The sequence below is a fragment of the Hippocampus zosterae genome, chromosome 7 (genome assembly GCF_025434085.1).
Source record: "Hippocampus zosterae strain Florida chromosome 7, ASM2543408v3, whole genome shotgun sequence".
Lineage (NCBI taxonomy): Eukaryota > Metazoa > Chordata > Actinopteri > Syngnathiformes > Syngnathidae > Hippocampus > Hippocampus zosterae.
In genome coordinates this window covers 7605577-7623399 of record NC_067457.1, presented here as the reverse complement: position 1 = coordinate 7623399, position 17823 = coordinate 7605577, and the positions used below count along the sequence as shown (strand labels likewise).

The window sequence follows — 17823 nt, the reverse complement described above, 5'->3', positions numbered from 1 at the left end:
CGCATTCAAAGGAAAATGAAAAGCGGAAAGTCATTTTCAGTGCATCCCTGTATAGCCTTTGAACTTCCTTTTGCACAAGGAAAAAAAAAACCACTTCTGATTTATTTATTTTCAAGAGGTCACCCCAGGTACCAAACGTTATGTTTTGTATTACCGTATTTTCCGCACTATAAGGCACTTCAGAGTATAAGGCGCCCATTCAATGTATACCCTATTTTAAAACACTTTTTATAGACAGGGCGCACTCTATTATAAGCGGCCCGGTGGGCGACTGGTTAGCGCGTCGACCTCACAGTGTATAAGCGCAGGGTTCGATTCTGGCTGGAGCTTGCACCCCATGCCTGCGTGGGTTTTCTCCGGGTATTTCGGTTTCCTAACACATTCCAAAAACATGCATGGCAGGTTAATGGAACACTCTAAATTGTCCGTCATGTGGAACGTCGGCATATCTTAGACCAGTGGTCCCCAACCCCCGGGCCGGGGACCGGTACCGGTCCATGGGTCATTTGGTACCGGCCCGCACAGAAAGAATATATAACTTAAACTACTTCTTTTTTATTCATTTCAGAATCCAAAAGATGTTTTATTTGGAAAAATTACCGGATTCTATACGACATCCGTCAACAGTATGTCACTCTCGACGCGGGTCAAGGCTCGCTTCTCGGTCACGTGATTGGTTACCGCTACAATGAAATTATAATTAATATTATTATAGACAGTTAAGAATGGGAATTGATGAATAACCCTTATTTTTGGACACTGTATAATCCCATGTTTTCATCACTTGTCAGGCCCAGCAACCTCTCCTCGGCTTTACTTAGAGGTTGGTATGCAACTCGACAATGACGCGTTTATGGTTTATTCAAAAGACAAAATACACACATCTCTCAGTCTTAGTTCCCACCTTATTGACTTGCTGCCTCAGGGGAAAACAAAGTGTTGAGGACCTTTGTTTTGCTGTCAAGAGCAGTTTGGGGGCAGTTTGACTACAGAATAAGGATGTAACCTTTTATTGTGCCAAATTAGACACGCGTGTTGTGTGTGTGTGTGTGTGTGTGTGTGTGTGTGTGCGTGTGTGAGTGTGTGTGTGTGTGTGTGTGAATGGGCGAGAAAAAGTGGAGGAGATGGAATAGTTTAATGGCATGTACTATTTGCAAACTCTTCCCGTCAAGACAATCAATTAGATTGCGGCATACATGTGTGTGTGTGTGGGTGTGTGTAGGTGTGCGTGTGTGGGTGTGCGTGTGTACCTGCTTGCTCTAATTATGTTCCCCTGCAGTCAAATGAATAACATTTCAATAAAGCCTGGCAAAGCCTGCTCAGTATTCAAGTCAGTATCGTGTCGAAATGCAACGACAACCAGCACAAGCTTGAGAACCCACAAGGCAAAAAAAAAAAAATTCAAAAGTCTGCCAGCATATTTCAATATTTTATCCATGATTTGATAAATCAAAAAGTGTAATTTGCCGCTCCGATTTATGCTTGTATGGTTTGCGCTTGTGTTTACAGTGATTAATTGGCCCCGTGATGTATGGTGCTTCAAATAAAGGAGTACATTCCTTTTGAAAAGTAAGCTCCTTTTTGGGCAATTTCTGAAGGCTTTCTCGAAAATCTGTCGGTGCATTTCTTTGAGTTGAACTTTGCCTCAGGTGACGTTGAGACTCAACCTCACCACCTGTGCAGGTTGCTTGTTCCACATGTCTTCAGCGATCTGCACGCATGTGCATTTGGACACAATTGTGAATCTCCTCTGCTGCAGTAGCAAGGCTTACCCATGAGAGGGCAGCATCCAGACGGTCAATAAATAGAAGAAGAAACCGTGGCGAGAAAAAAAAGCTTTGAAACATCGAATGTACATGCGACCCACACCCAACTCTTTGAGGCCATCGTTAGCGCAACATGGCTAGACGCTAATGCTAATGGGCCCGCCTCCAATCAAGTCACTGATCGCCAAGCTATTCATTTGTTCCAAAATGCGCTTCAACCGCCATGGTAGGACGCGCTACAATAGCAGCCCAGCTAGGCGACCGCGAATACATTTTGTGGGTACGTGTGCAACCAAGAAACATTTTGATTTCAACTTTTAGATATGAATTATAATTACAGAGCCTCTCGTTGGGATAAGATAATGTGCTTTGACTGTTGAGAGGGGCCTTTGGGCCCATTTCCATTCAATTAGAGAATAATAGAGTCATGCATTTGGTTTAATCGCTCTGTCTCATTTGAATTTTCATATTTTTACAACAATGCATTGATTTTAATTAAAAATCTACAGGTCTCTTATTTCCCCCGCCACAGACCAATTTGTTAGCCACAAATGAAGAGAGAAACCCCCAGCCCCCACCCCAAAAGGAACAACTCTAACAAATTCCAGTTGAATGTTAATTTGGTGTTTTGTGTAAGACCTGACATGCCTTTAGTTCAGCGAGCATTCAAGGGGAACTGAACCCGAGATATTAAAACGTTCATCTTCTTTATCTGATGTTTTGTCCTAAGATGCATTTTCTCAGAAGGTCAGACGGGAGCCGATAAATATTCAGCAACAAAAAGCAACACATCGATCAGATCCACAGGGTGCATTTGGCCTTTTGTTTGGCTTTTTTTTGGTTTGTTTGTTTTTTGTGAAACATTCAAAAGGACTTCAGGGGTGTTAATGGCTATGAGGGGAAACACACATAATCACTTTTAATTCAAGTGGTAAATACAGCGTTTTGTTGTCATTTAACACTTGTATGACATTTGGGGGTGGGAGGGTGGATCTTTAAAAGCCCAATGTGTGTGGCACAAATCGCGTTTGACGGGTTGTGTGTGCGTGTGTGTCCACTTACAGACAGAAAGGCAGCAGAGACAGCAGGGTCTCCTTGGTGGGACAGGCCGTGAAGTCCGGCAATGTCTGGATGACTTTGTTCATGACCATACGAAGGTAACACTGCAGGTGCTTCCGCCTCTCCTCCACAAACTTGGCATCCTTTAGACGGGCACAGCCGAGAGGTGGTTAGTAAGAAAGGGGCAAGTGGAAAGATGCATTTCCGTAACTCTCACATCCACAAAAGAGAACGTGATCTGATAAACTTGGCCAAGTGTCAATGGAGGGCTTATGGGTAAAGAAAAATACAATAAAAAAGACCACAATCTGACATGCATGTCTGGATTCATGTCAAAACTAAATTGATTTCAGCAGTTGACATTTCAATTTTGTTTAATATTTTTGAAAATAATTTTGACGCTTACGCCGCGATCAAATTGAAAATTCACAGTCGAAAGAAATTGGAATCGCATAAGAAACAATTCAACTCAGATTAATTAGAGAAGTTATCCATTGATAGGATTTACAGTCCCTGTTTAATGAATCTGTTGAACAACTTCTAAATAAACATTTCTAAAAGTCGATGTGTTTCAAAATTGATTGGTCTCTGCCAGAAGCTCGAAAAAAACGATCAGCACAGTTAAAAAAAATTAACGCCATTTCACATCAAAACAGCTTTATCAAAAAAAGTGCAAGTGCAAAAAATATTATTTTTTTTTTACACTTACAGCACGTGAGTTTTTGGATTTTTAACGACAAACTCCAACTGGCCTGAATTAACTACTGTTTGTTTGTTTATTGAACATAAAACATATACAGTAATAATTTGACAGAAATTAAGGTAGATAAAAAAGTAAAAAGAAAGAAATCAGTCTTCATTCAACACACTTATTATGTTCAAGGGAGTCGGATGAAGTAACAAGAAATAAAACATGTCTATGGTTATTTTGCCATTCGCTTGGTGATGCAGGAAGAAAAGTCCTTCACGGCGAGAACGAACGACTGCAGGCAAGCGGCATGGAGCCACATGGCCCGTGCTAGCATGGCTAATCGTAGTCCAGCAACGGCTTAGAACAAAGCCTGGGCAACGCTCCGTTTTACTGGGACAAACAGCCCTCGTGAGTTGAATTGAAATTGAAACTACTGCTTTTCTTTTGATCTCAAATCCAAATCCCAAGGACACTTCATTGAGCCGACCAAAAAAAAAAGATGTTCTTCAAAGTACCGTTTGTTGTGCTGGGGTTGTGGAACATGAATAAATGGGACACCAAAAGGACCGAGAGACTTCATTAAACTTGCAGGTATTTACGTGGGGGGAGGGGGGGTTGAGATGGAAACTTATTCATCAACAAAAGTAACGCGGTCCTCACCAGAGTTACTGGATAGCGCAGGAATAAAACAATAATAGCTCTTATGGGGTTAGCTTGCATGCTACTTTCTGCTTCTTATGAATTACGTAAAATACTCCAATTTGATCAACAAGACTCTATCGTTCTTTTTCTCGAATTGGAGTGCAGCAACAAGATAGGCAATATAGACAAGTCAAAAGAATACCCAGATTGAACGAAGATCCGTGATCATGCAGGGAAAAGCCACAAGGTAAGCCGAGCTGCATTGAATTTTCTTGGATCGCATAGTAGCTTTCGCTCAACGGCGTCAGCTTCGGTTAACCGGCACATACTTGACTGTGAGGTGAAGTTGCCACTTACACACACACACACAAAAAAGAAGATTCTGATCCGTTGCTTCCTCAAGGGAAAATACTTCAATTGTCTTGAAAAGTAGAGACCGTACCTGATCCATCTCAGGTGACGATTGTCATGAAATGAACCCCAAAAATCACTCACCAAATGATCTCAAATCTCAACCCCTTCAGAAAGTTGGCCTGCATCATTCCTTACACCGGTCAGAAGGATGTTGAAAAAAGTTTGGACATGTTCGCAGTCAACACAAGAGTGGATGGCGGCAGGAGAAAAGACAGGAATTCGAGTCGGCTAATCTGATGTGTCATATTAGGCTGTGCATGCCAGTGTGGGTTTCATGCTCTGCCAACACATGGTGGGACAGTCTGACTGTTTTCATGGATGTTAAAGGAGTAATAACCCTAATGGACATTGTGACAGATTCATCCTCTCGAGCGCGGTCAAACTCGGTTCACGAATCAACGTGGCGCGATGCTGCAGGTACGACTTCCGTGTCTCAACCTATCTGCGTTCATCAAACACCAACGCCAAGCGCCACTCATCCCCTGGTTCCTCCCAACCACGAATCAGTCCACAGCATTGAATCTGTAGGCGCCAGCTCATATTAAACATGAAGGCGGAGCACAGCTTAAAGAAAACATCCCCGGAGCCTAATTCTGTCAGCGTACGCCCGCACCACCAATCTCCGCACACATTGAGTCAACTTGTGGATGAGGGAGGACAGCTTGACATGTATGTTCCTCTCAAACTCGAAAAGACGGAGGAAACATGGTTAGATACTTTCATGGTACACCCCGTGTGTTCAGAAGATACTTCAGATCTTCGGCCACAAGCTCAATGAACCCTTTGAGGGATAGCAGTTACTAAAGTGGACAGCTGATCGTGTCATCAGGTTACAGGGTGCATGAAAGGGTTGCCATGTAATTTTACTCATTCAATCCCAGCCATTTTCACTGGAGCGACCCCCTCACTCCCAGCGTTTTACTGGATTTTGACTGATCTTGCAACCGAATATTTGATTCTTATGCTATGGAGGCTACCAAAATAATGTTTGGACTCTCTTCTTTCAGCAGAATTTAAAAAAAAAAATCTTTCTTCCAGTCTTCAGCAATCGGTATTACAAAATGGCTAAGTTTCAAGAAAATGGCGATCTCTGGGCAAAAAAAACGGAGAAAAAGAGCTTTTCGTAAAAGCATGCATTTCAAGCATGTGAGGCACCACTGCCACCTACTGGTCGATTTTGGGACATGATTTACAATGCAAACGGCTTCTTCTCATTCACAGATTGCATCAGACCCTCCCTCCTCCTCTTTATGATACAAAAAAAAGACTTGGACGTATAAGTACATCCTTGGTAGGCGGGGCCTAATTTTAAAAAGACGTACAATTATGTCTTGTGGAGTAAAAGAGTTAATGTTTGCATTTTTGAGACAAGGTCTTAAAAGCGATAATGGAGAGTGGATGTTGTCTCATTAAAAAAATAAAGAAACGCACTGATACACGGGGCCGCCAAATGGCCATGCGACAGGATCTTGAGCACATTCACCAGGGTAAAAGTGCACACAAACACACCGATGTCGGGTGTCACTTTACAGAGAGGAAAGAGAAGCACAGATAAGCAGGGGGGGGGGGGGGGGGGGCTGTCAATGGAAGAGACGCTCGAACGTTGTCACATATGTTCCGTGGATTTCCTGGCAGCTTTACACCATTCAACTTTGGCAGAGGGGAGCAAAACACCGCTGAGAGCTTGTTTCAAGAACTTCATGTTGCCCGGCAACAAGACATGTTAGGAGTGAAAAGGAAGAATTCAGGAAATGAGTGGACTTTGATTAAGTCAGAAACTCTGCAAGTGGCGAGTCTGATAAAAGATTGCTCTTTTTTTTTCCTAGCCTTTGCTTGGCAGATTGACAGGATGTGCAATCCCGGTGCCATGCAAAACAGGAGTGGCTACCCCTGTCACCTCTTCAGGAAGACCAACACGAGCAATGATTTGGACCCGAGAATGAAATGAAGAGTGGGCAGCAGGGCTGAACATTCTGTTCTCTCCATGCCACGCGTAAACACTCTCCAACGCGCAGGTCTCGGCTATGCATAAAACATCACCAGCAATTCAGGACTGCTCGTACAAGACCTTCACAATGTCTACTTGTCATAATTTAAAAAGCGTGTATTGCATTAAGCAAAAAAATTGGAGACAACATCGTAAGATTGGTGAATAATTCACTTTGTAGTTTCTGATTAATTAATCAGCGCAGCACTGGCAGAAATGACTGTTGCGCAAGAGTCAGTTTAGGGACCCTTACATATTCTCACTTGAATCCAAGAGATCAAAAAGCTAAACAATGGTGATTTTTATTTCTACCCGCATCGGCTGCGAAAGAAATCATCTCTTATTATTTTGTCCATAAAGCATCGGTAATTGCAATCAGCGCTCTGCCTCAATATCCCAGCCGGCATATGGTGATCCTGTTTAAAGAAGCCTTTCTGTGAAAATGTTCTAATTGAATAATCACTGAAGAGCATAATTGACTGATCACTTCTGCATGCTTCTCCAAATCGGATGAACCACAACAAACAACAGCAAAATTAGGCCAAATGTGATTTTTAAAATATTTTTTTAAGCATTTACTGTATATTTTCAAATAGATCCCCCTCTTGCATGTCAAAGCCAAACATTTGCATCTGTCACATTTTAGAGGCTGAAAATGCGCATTTCATGAAAGAAAAATACTTTTCTATTTACATTATCTATTTATTATTTACAAATAAATTTGAGCTCAGCCGCATCTATGATGTTTCTCAATTGAGATGTATCAGTGGTAACGAACCCTCCCTCCCCCCAAAAATGTTTTTATCGGGTCTTGTTTAGAGTTTGGAGCCACTCCCAGCTAACTTTTCTGAGCACTTTGTGTTCTCAAACAGGCTGATTTCATCAACACAATAACTAGGGTGTGTTATGTGTGCCCCAATTGCTGATGCTTCAGGTATTTGGACCGTTGATACAAAAAAAAAGTTAAGAAACCTATGATCTGTGTGTGTGTGTGGGGGGGGGGCACAATTTAAAAAAAAATAATTCAACCACATGAGGGCCATAAAACAGGATTTTCATTGCAACTCTTAATGGCATTTCCTATTAATAACCCACCATTAATATCGGCACACAAGTTACACTGTAAGTCACCGGGCACAGTTTCACAAAAGGGCTTCTGCTATTCATCGAGCTGCCATGACGACAACAACGCCAACACGGGTTCTCGGATTTGGCTACTAACAGGCACCGACGATAATGGCGTGCTATTTGTTCAAATGACGATTTCAGCCTTACGGATAAAAAATGGCTGTGGCGTTGGGAGGATGCATGACGTTTGAATGTGTGGAGGGAAGAGAGGTACCAAGGAATTGAGTGGAAAGCATATCACACTTTTCCTGACCTATCAGCTATTTAAGAGGAGTTAAGGAAGGCTGTGCAGCAGTGTGTGTGTGTTTGTGTGAGGAAAACCACTCGTATGGTTCACTTTCACAGCTGGACAGTCTGGCCAAAAGCACCAGGAGACTTGGGGCGAATGCGTTATTATGCTCATTATGAGTAAAGGAGATGCACAAATGAGGCAAAAGGGCTTGACGGTTAACAAATTGCGCAGGGGCTATGGATACATGGGCCAGAGTTCAATTCGACCACCGGCGAGGCAATTAATTTCACGCGATTACATACACAGAACAGCGTGCACGTTGGGAAGTACTGAATTCTCCGCACGATAAGGCGCACCTAAAAGCAGTCCATTTTCCCAAAAGCCGACAGTGCGCCCCGTAATGGGGTTTATGTATGGTGTTACAGTCTCTTTATATTCCTCATTGAGTTATTTTCCTGTTAGTGTTTCTTTGCCATCTGGTGGTAATTATTAGCAGGAAGCAATTGTAACCTAATCGGGTTCGGCCCCACACTAATTGACATGTGCATTCGCCAACACATACTCAGACGAGCAGCCACAATGAAACGAAGATGATACCAAAACTACTGACTAAAGGAAGGAAGAATCAATTGAATCAGTTGAATCAATTGCCTTCATAACTTTTGTCTTTCATTCATTGTTTTGTTAATGCCGTTTGTCTTTATATGTTTCTTGTATGTGTGCGTTTGTGACCAGTTGTCTTGGCTTTGCTACAGCTGCAGTGGTTGTGAAGGCTCTATATCAGCGGTGGGCAATTATTTTCACGGGGGTGGGGGGTGGGGCAAATGAGAAGCAGAAAATATTGTGGAGGGCCGGGCCAAAAGTTAGAAATAGAAAATAAAGAAGATAGCACAATGTCTTTGTATGCCAGTAATAATGTAACATTCTCCTCCACCATCACACTCAGCAACGGTTCTCCTCAAGGATGTGAACTGAGCCCCCTGTTGTTCACGCTCTACACATTTAACTGCTCTCCGACTCTTATTAGCGGGCCAGTTTGCGGAACGTTTTTAACCTGATAACAATCAAACCATTCTACGAAATGTTCATTGACTAGAGCCACAAGCAATTCACTCTGGGCATGGAAATTGCCAGAATCGGACTGAGTAAGAATCGCTTCCTTGTTTTTCAAAGTCTCGTAGATTTGAGTCTTTCCGACTCCAGGTGTCTCCTGAATGTTTCGTATTTTGTTACCTGCTTCGTTTAATCAGGTACATATCACTTTTCCTTCCATGGTCATTACTCTCTTCCTCTTTCTTCGTCTTCCTCTCCCTCCCTGTGCTCTGCAACTTGAAGTAACTGCACCACCTGGTGTTGAAATACCTGTCATTACAAGTCCAAACGAAATGAATGCAATCAAACCTTGTGCACCAATCTTCGGCGGGCCTAATTAAAAAGACCAACGGGCCGGATCCGTTGTACTGTATTGTATTGTATTCCCTTTAGCGTAGCTCCATCTATTGGATGCATCGCTCAACCGCAGCCACTATTGTAGCTTCTATTCGATGCGCCTTATAAGGCAGTGCTCATTACACATGAAAACAGTTAAAATAGTCCACTCATTGAAGGTGCGCCTTGTAGTCCAACGCGGAAAATCCGGTCTTCTAAATGATGTAAGTGTGGACCATTTTTAGAGGGTCGCACCCTCAAGCAGGCATTTGGAAAATCAGACCTGAGTAATGAATAATACGGTTCAGACAGGAGAACATCAGTGCCGATCAATACGACAAGAACAAAACCGATTCCAAAATGTAACTCTCAGGGCATGTTTAACTCTTAACGGCTGTACATATTCTACCTGATCATATTTAAACCTCAACTGGTTTCATGCTGGGGCGGCCCGGTAGTCCAGTGGTTAGCACGTCGGCTTCACAGTGCAGAGGTACCGGGTTCCATTCCAGCTCCGGCCTCCCTGTGTGGAGTTTGCATGTTCTCCCCGGGCCTGCGTGGGTTGTCTCCGGGTGCTCCGGTTTCCTCCCACATTCCAAAAATATGCATGGCAGGCTGATTGAACACTCTAAATTGTCCCTAGGTATGAGTGTGAGCGTGGATGGTTGTTCGTCTATGCGTGCCCTGCGATTGGCTGGCAACCGATTCGGGGTGTCCCCCGCCTACTGCCCGGAGACGGCTGGGATAGGCTCCAGCACCCCCCGCGACCCTAGTGAGGATCAAGTGGTACGGAAGATGAATGAATGAATGAATGGTTTCATGCTTGGCCTGTATTATTCTGTTTGCCATATTGTAGCATTTTTTTATTGATTAAAGTGCAGTTACATCGATCCTACAAGTTGGCATGGTTGTAAGCCCCAGTGGAGCCAAAGAAATCATTTTACACTATAAAACCGGGTCTGTATTAATTACTGTGTGCAAAGCTGCAAGAAGCAAGAGAGAATCATGACAGCTTCACTGGCATCTGCTCCCAAGTGGCATATAGTGATTTTCAACATCTTAACCAATCTGAGTCTTAACTATGAAAGACTAAATAAAGGGAGCCAAAAAAATAAAATTTTGTGTGACTACTGCTCTTACAGTGTGGGATATACTCAAGGCCAAACAGCACACCGTGAGTTCCCTGCCCTAAGCCAGCAACCAAGAACGAGCTAGAAAAAAAAGATTAGTCATAGATTTGTGTCTGGAAATAGCAGTTTGCTTCCTGAATGGCGACTGTTCGATTTCACATTCAGAATCGCGCGCGCACTACGTCTGTGGCTCGACTGGCGAACGTCAACATAAAACAGGTTGAACATTAACGCTCGTCAACACTTGACTGTTTTTTCCGCCTATCGGCCAACGTCAAACGCTCGGCAATATTATCGGAATGACCCTTGTGCAATCTGGAAACGAGATCAACGGCGACATACGATAGGAAGTACTACACTGATCATGAACAAATGCAAATGAGAGTTAAATGGATGATTTAGTCGGGGGGAAGGTGGGGGGGAGTGAACAACCGGCAAAAGTTTAATTGGATTCATAGAATCGTAACCCTAATTATGGTTTCAATATGATTGGCTCCGTAAAGCTTGACAAAAGGCCTGGAGATGGGCACACGCAGAAAATCTGCTTTCGACATGTTGCTATTAATTATTTGGGTCGTGATTATCGGGTGACTTGACAATAGGCATTGAATTACGTTGTCATACAAAAAAAATAGCTTTCTTTTCAGGGGAAGTCAAGCGAAAAATTCGTTCTCTGCGCCTCCACCCGTCTAAACGCGGCATTTCGATTCACGTTGGGCTTATGGAATCTGAGTTAAGTAACAAAATCGGCCTATTTTGAGCCATTAACGCGTTGCTTAAATGAATCGATGATTCACGATCCGACCCGAATCTGCTTTATGCCACTCATGTGTCAGGTGCGCGACACGTTTCCACAGAATTCCGTGTGACTTTCGTCATGACAGATGGTCGACGTCAACTTTCGCTTTGTGGATCTATGTCGTCAGTCATCTCGAGGGGCTCTGCGTTAACGTGGCATGATGAAACTGCGAGAACGCTGGGCATGTAATGGAGTTAGCCAGGATGTGCGTCTTGACAGCCGCCTGATCCGTATTGACGCGAGCATACTGCATCCTCACTTGGGCGAACCTTTAGAGCAGATATTTATTTCCAACTGTAGCTAAAAGAACTTGGGAGTGTTTCCACTCTCGCTGGCCTGACATTGTGTCTTGGAGCGACTCGATGGACGTCATCGTGTGAGACTCTACGGGTGTGCATATACGCAACACGTGATAACTTTGGTGAAAGTGAGTATTATGGATATTATTAGAACATAAATAAGTGCTTTCAAATTCAATTTCATATTTGATGGTTGGACAGGCACGCCACTGGCCCAATTAATTGTCTACAAGCACTTAAAAAGTCAATTTTCCTGAATATGTCCCCCTATAATAAGCGAGATAGTATTTGGTGAAATTACGCAGTGTTGGCTTTGCTCACCCAGCAATTATTTGCAGTCTGAACATAAAATATCTCCTGCGCCGGAGTCTTAAGAAGTCAAAAGCACAAACAGATGCTCGATTTTTTTTTAATTATTTTTTAAATCAGTTGTGTACCGTATTGGCCCGAATATAAGACGAATATAAGTGTTTTTTGCATTGAAATAAGAATGAAAAAGTGGGGGTAGTCTTATATTTGGGGTCTAGACATTATACCCATTCACGACACGAGATGGCGCCAGATATCATTGGGGTGAATGCTGAACTTGACTCCCCAGGCCAAAGTGAACCCCTGCCACATAGAACAAAATTAAAAATAGCGGTAGCACGAAGAAGAAAAAGAAAAAATACTGGTAAGAAGGAAAATGGAGAAACGTAGTGAGCAAAGTGGGTCGAGGATCGGCCAGGTTAACCGGCAGCTGAGGAGAAGTTATGATGTAGTTTACATTTCAAAAACCAGAAGCCATTCATTTACAAATGTGATTGCACTTTAGATTTGAATGAGGCAAAATAACATGCTTTCTCTCTCAAATATATTGTTATATAAAATTTGTTTCAGATGTACTGTAATTATTTTCTGTATAAAAAATTAACTTGGTATTCAAAAAGTATTTTTTCAAACTTGAGTCTTGAAAAAGACAGGGTCTTCTTATAATCAGGGGCGTCTTATATTTGGGCCAATACGGTACATTTTTCGACATGTAATTTGACCAAAAAATGCCAGACACATGGTTTTAAATAAAAAATATCTTCTTTATTTTTGTATTCAAACTGCCAGACTCAAACTTGACGATAATAGCGCATGTGCGATTGCGTAGGAGTGTCTTGTTTTGTTGTTTTCAAAATATTTTCATCTTACAAAATCAGCACCGATATTTTGGGGGGTGGGGAGATGTGAGCCACGCAAAAGAATATTTGGTTGAAAACTGTCATTAGTAGCGCTCGTGATTAAATCAAGTCTTTCTCAAAGAGATTTTCGGATGGCGGCGGAAGCATCCTTTCAGAAAATCAGGTTCAGAATTGCTTGATTAAACATATGTAGAATAATTTCACTGCCTGATTGAAATTTAATAAGACAAACAAAAACTAATGTTTTGCCAAAAGATGACACGGGTACTTTTGGGTTCCATTTCATATCTAAAACAATTACATGCCGTCTATCCTGTGCAGACGGTAGGTTCCCTGATATTTGCTTGCAATCGGTCCACAGTGGACGCCATTCTTTGGCCAGAAGCTCATTTGTTTTGTAACAAAGAAGGAGTCGGATGGCAAGGAAGGGTTAGAGTGGCGCAAGACGAAGACTATAATAACTGACTGAAAAACAGTGCGCTCTGAAACATTTCAGCCTTCTGGGAAATAAACTACTCTTTGATTCGCGGGGGATGAGGAGGTGGGACAAATAGTTACTGTGGCGGTAGGGGGAGTGCATTTGTAAAGACGTTGAAGCGTTTATATATTAAAAAAAAAAAAAAAAAGGAAAGCAAACGCAAACTGTGTAGGTGAGGAAACGAGGCCGGTGGGGGCTTGCATGATTGTCTTGCATCAAAATGAAAGAGAAAATGAAAGGCGGCGGCAAACAAAAGGAGGCGATTTCGACAAACACGTGGACTTGGCGGGGGCAGGAGAAGGAGAGGTAGGTCTTACCGAAGAAAAAATACAAAGATGCCGAAAAGGGACACAAGAAATTTGTGGTCAAGTCACGGGGCGAATGAGGTATTGCCTGGGGATTCCACGCCAAGTGTACGAAAGACAGCTATGTGAACTACTACCATACATTTGGGCGTGAACAGTATTCAGGCTAAATCATGGGTCCTATGCTTTTAGCCTAAGCCTCACCAGTAATATTGCATCCATTCTTCTATTTTCTGACCCGCTTATCCTCACAAGGGTCGCGGGGTGTGCTGGAGCCAATCCCAGCCGTCTTCGGGTAGTAGGCGGGGGACACCCTGAACCAGTTACCAGCCAATCGCAGGGCACACAGAGACTAACAAGCATCCGCGCTCACACTCACACCGTGGGACAATGTCGAGTGTACCATTAGCCTGCCACACGTGTTTTTGGAATGTGGGAGAAAATTGGAATACCCGAAGAAAACCCACGCAGGCCCGGGGAGAACATGCAAACCCCTTACAGGAAAGCCGGGAGCCGGAATCGAACCCTGCACCTCTGCACTGTGAGGCCGACGCGCCAGCCAGTCACCCGCTGGACCGACACCAATAATATTATTATTTTTTTTGTAATAAAGATTCATTTATTGCTTGAGTTTGTTGCCCTTTTCAACTTAGTGAACTCTCCTCTCCAGAAGGATGCCTGCTTTGAGACGAGAGTAGGATAAATTCAGGTGAGCTTTCTCTGCCATGACTGCTGACTTGCAGGGGCTGTTCCAAACCGATAATTCACTCAAATGGGCTTTGGGGGTGAAGGGGGGGGGGGGTTCAAGACACAATGATTGCGGCGGTATCGCCATTTGCGCTTCCACATGTGGTCACTCGTACGTATGTCGCAAAAAAAATAAACCACACGTACGCGACACACAGCTTGTCTCAGTTAGCTTCGGTTTCCAACCATGAAACGGCAGAGTCTTTGAAGGTGGCAAGCTTGACCACGGCTTTTCATCACGGCAGCTTCAAACCCGACCAACCTAAGCATCCAGGTCAGACCCAAATTAAGGTTGGAGGGAGACAAGGAAGTACAGCGTGAAAAGGATTGTTGACAGGGAGGACCGTGTGCCCCCCCGGGCTGTAACCTGAGCCACAGTGGTACCAAGGTGCACGTCCAGAAAATGCAGCAAATGGAGAAAATGAGCAATGCACCAGTTGCAACTACTTGGGAGTCAACACCATTGACTTACTCCGTAGTGCAGCGTGTTCTCCCTTTATAGGCTGGTACTGTTTGAAGATCCCAAGTGAAACATAATTACTCAAAGTGTCGATTTGGGGGTTACAGAAATCGTCAAGCGTGATCGACTGGTTTGACAAAATGTCGGGTTTTTTTCACGGTATTGTGTTTCTTGAAAAAAGTGAAAGGACTTGTCCAAAAGGAAAATACTTTTCCTTGGTTCTGTGAAAAATATAGCTACCGCGAGCTGAATTTCGCGTGGTAATCTAAACGTCTACTTCTTCTTGAAATCATCAATCCGAAACCTTCAATAGACTAATTTTTATACATGTACACACAGAGAAACTTAAATGTGCTGCTCTCCAAAAGTCTTTTTCTGAAATGTACCGCAGTGATAACATAAGCTGGCACTGAAGCCCTGTCTAAAATAGGAAAGTAGTACTTCGAAGTGTTTTAAAACAATACATCTCAACAGAGAGACAATCTTTATATGTCGGGGAGGAGCCAAGGTTAGCCTGGGTTGTGACGGAGAGTCTTTCTTTGCTGCAGACTTAGGGTTCAGGGTTTTTTGGGGGGATCAGAATCAAAGACTTTCTTTTGAGGATAATGTAAAATAATGTAGAAATATTTCATCGTTTTGACATAGTTTGTGGTTTATCATTTTTTTAACAATGTACAGTAGAGAGGCAATCCTAAACTATTTGGGGGGTCAATGACCTGTAATTTTTCTCATCACCCCTAACCCACGCAATCAGCGGGGATTATTAACTCACCAGCCATCCGAGGTGTGAGCTCACCTTGTTCCCGATGGCTTTCTTTGGCGGGAAGTTGAACGTGTCCACCTGTGGGAACCGCGACCTCAGGCAGTTGTGCAGCTCCCGAAACTCCGTGTAGCGCCTGTACACATTCCACTCATTGTCCAGGATGCGGATGTAAACCTGAGGACGAGATGGAAAAAAGGAATATAGATTGATAAACACAAAGTAACATTTAATGAACTTGTCATTAAGGTTTCATATATCGTCTTGTGGGAATAAGCGGTGTAAAAAAAAAAAAAACACACACCACCCCCCCCCCCCCCCAAGGTTTTCAGACATCCTCTGGCTGACATAATGCCACGCCGAGATAGAGTCTGTCTTTAGACGTGACAGCTCTGCCACCATTTCCATGCACCATTAGCTGCTTTATTCACACTCACAAAAGAGAGGGGGAGCGCGGAGAGGAGACAAAATGAGCCTATTACAAAGAAAGAGAGAAGGAGATGGGCTTCTGTTTTCATGGAAGGAGAACCGGGAGTGAGAGATGAAATGTTTTTTTTTTTCTTCTTTTTTCTGAAAATTCAATTTCAACACAGAAGTTAGTACAAAAGTTTTGGAAAGCAGTGCCATAACATGGATCATCACAAATAGTAGCCGGTTGTATTTGAGAAAAAACAACTCACCTAACCCCCCCCCCCCCCAAAAAAAAAAAAAAAAAAACGGGGGAAGTCTGAAATAAACCATGTTACCTCAAGCAATTTTCTTTTTTTGGCATGAACCCTGTTCGGAATCTTGAAAACATGGAAAAACTCTAACATGGTGAGAGCCACTGCATTTTTATTAATTTTTATATTTTTTTAAGAGTCAAGACAATTTCATTTCAACCTCCATGAGTCCATTTTGGAGACCAATTTTTGAAGTCATTGCTCATTCATCACAGATGTCACCCTGATGCTGATGGAAAAAAAGCCAGCGGTCGTCCCTTTGGACCCCCGTCTTTTACATGTCAATGATGTGCATGAGCGGTGTTAGTGTGTCACTCCGGAGCCCTCCCCCGCCCCCCCCCCCCCCGATGTGTGAGGGATATTGCAAGAGGTTCATCAAGCGTGAAGGGAGCACGCTTGAGGCTTTTACATGCAATCAAAGTTGCTGTATTTGTTGTGTGACTCTATGGCACTTTGCATTTATTAGTATCATACCAAAGGGGATCATTTTAGACTACACCGGTGGCTGGGCCGTCATTAGGTGATGCTCCCGGGATTGTTGCCATTGTTGTGATGTCGAGTGTGCATTTAGGCCGTTGGGGGGAAAAGCTTGATGACGAGACTTATCCAGAGGCTAAATAAAAACTAAAACAATAGAGACCCATTATTGTATGAGACATGGGGAAGAAAAACTGTGCGAAGCGTTACCTTGGATTGGGCATTCTAAAGGCAATGTGGATTCAGTCTTATCTAGTTTACCTTCGAAAGAAGAAAAACCGACATCAGATTTGACAAGATGAGCCATATATCCACATAGGCCTCTAGACAACAGTGGCATGAAAATGGGATTCATGGTAACATTTCCCCATCGCGTTAAAATTAATAATCATCGGGTGATCGTTCGGTCAAGGAAATTTTAGCGAAATTTCATTGCCTGGCCCATTCAACATTTAGAGACAGACTGAAGGAGTAAGGGGTTGCCATAACAATGAGACAAATGCTATTCCCCTCACGTCAGGCCGGCAATATGAGTCCAAAAAAATTAGGATTTTCAATAGTTGCGAAACTATGACGGATTGATGCTGTAAAATGCACGGGATATATTTGCATAGCTCAGGCGTCACCGAGTATAATTAAATTCAGGAGTCCCATTGGCCAGATGTGACATACATGTTGTAAAATATACATCATAATAATTGTATCGCACAGACCATCTGGGAGAAAGCACAGTTACACGATGCAACGCGCGTCCGAATTTAGTCGAGCACGTGAAACGGAAATGTCGAAAACCCATTTTTACCCACGAGACGATCTGAAAAACCGATTGCCCTTTACATGAGAGCCAAGGTGGTCATCCTGCTGCCGGTGCGCAGTACCTCATGGGAACTGAAAGCGGTCAACAGGCCGAAAACCGGCCTTCGAATTTCAAAGAAAAATGCAGTCCAAAAGTTGAGTAAGAATACAGACTGAACAAAATAAAAGCAGGTGGGCAACATCTCCGTTGCTTGTGTGTTGACGGTACAGAAATCTGTACGGTTACGTTGCGTCTTGCGCTTGAACGATTTCTTTTTGCATTTCCATACACATTCACTGAGAATGGTTCTCAAAATATAACCTGCGCCGTATTT

At 43.1% G+C, this 17823-nt stretch overlaps 1 protein-coding gene across 1 annotated transcript in view; it reads right to left on the bottom strand.

Annotated features, from left to right (window-relative positions):
- Nucleotides 1-17823, bottom strand: part of snx29 (sorting nexin 29) — an 85354-nt gene that overhangs the window by 1265 nt on the left and 66266 nt on the right. Inside the window, exons 19-20 of the mRNA XM_052070465.1 lie at nucleotides 15531-15671; nucleotides 2829-2968 (exon numbers count right to left, since the gene is read on the bottom strand). Of these exons, the coding sequence (XP_051926425.1) occupies nucleotides 2829-2968; nucleotides 15531-15671 (281 nt within the window). The remainder of the gene's footprint in view (nucleotides 1-2828; nucleotides 2969-15530; nucleotides 15672-17823) is intronic.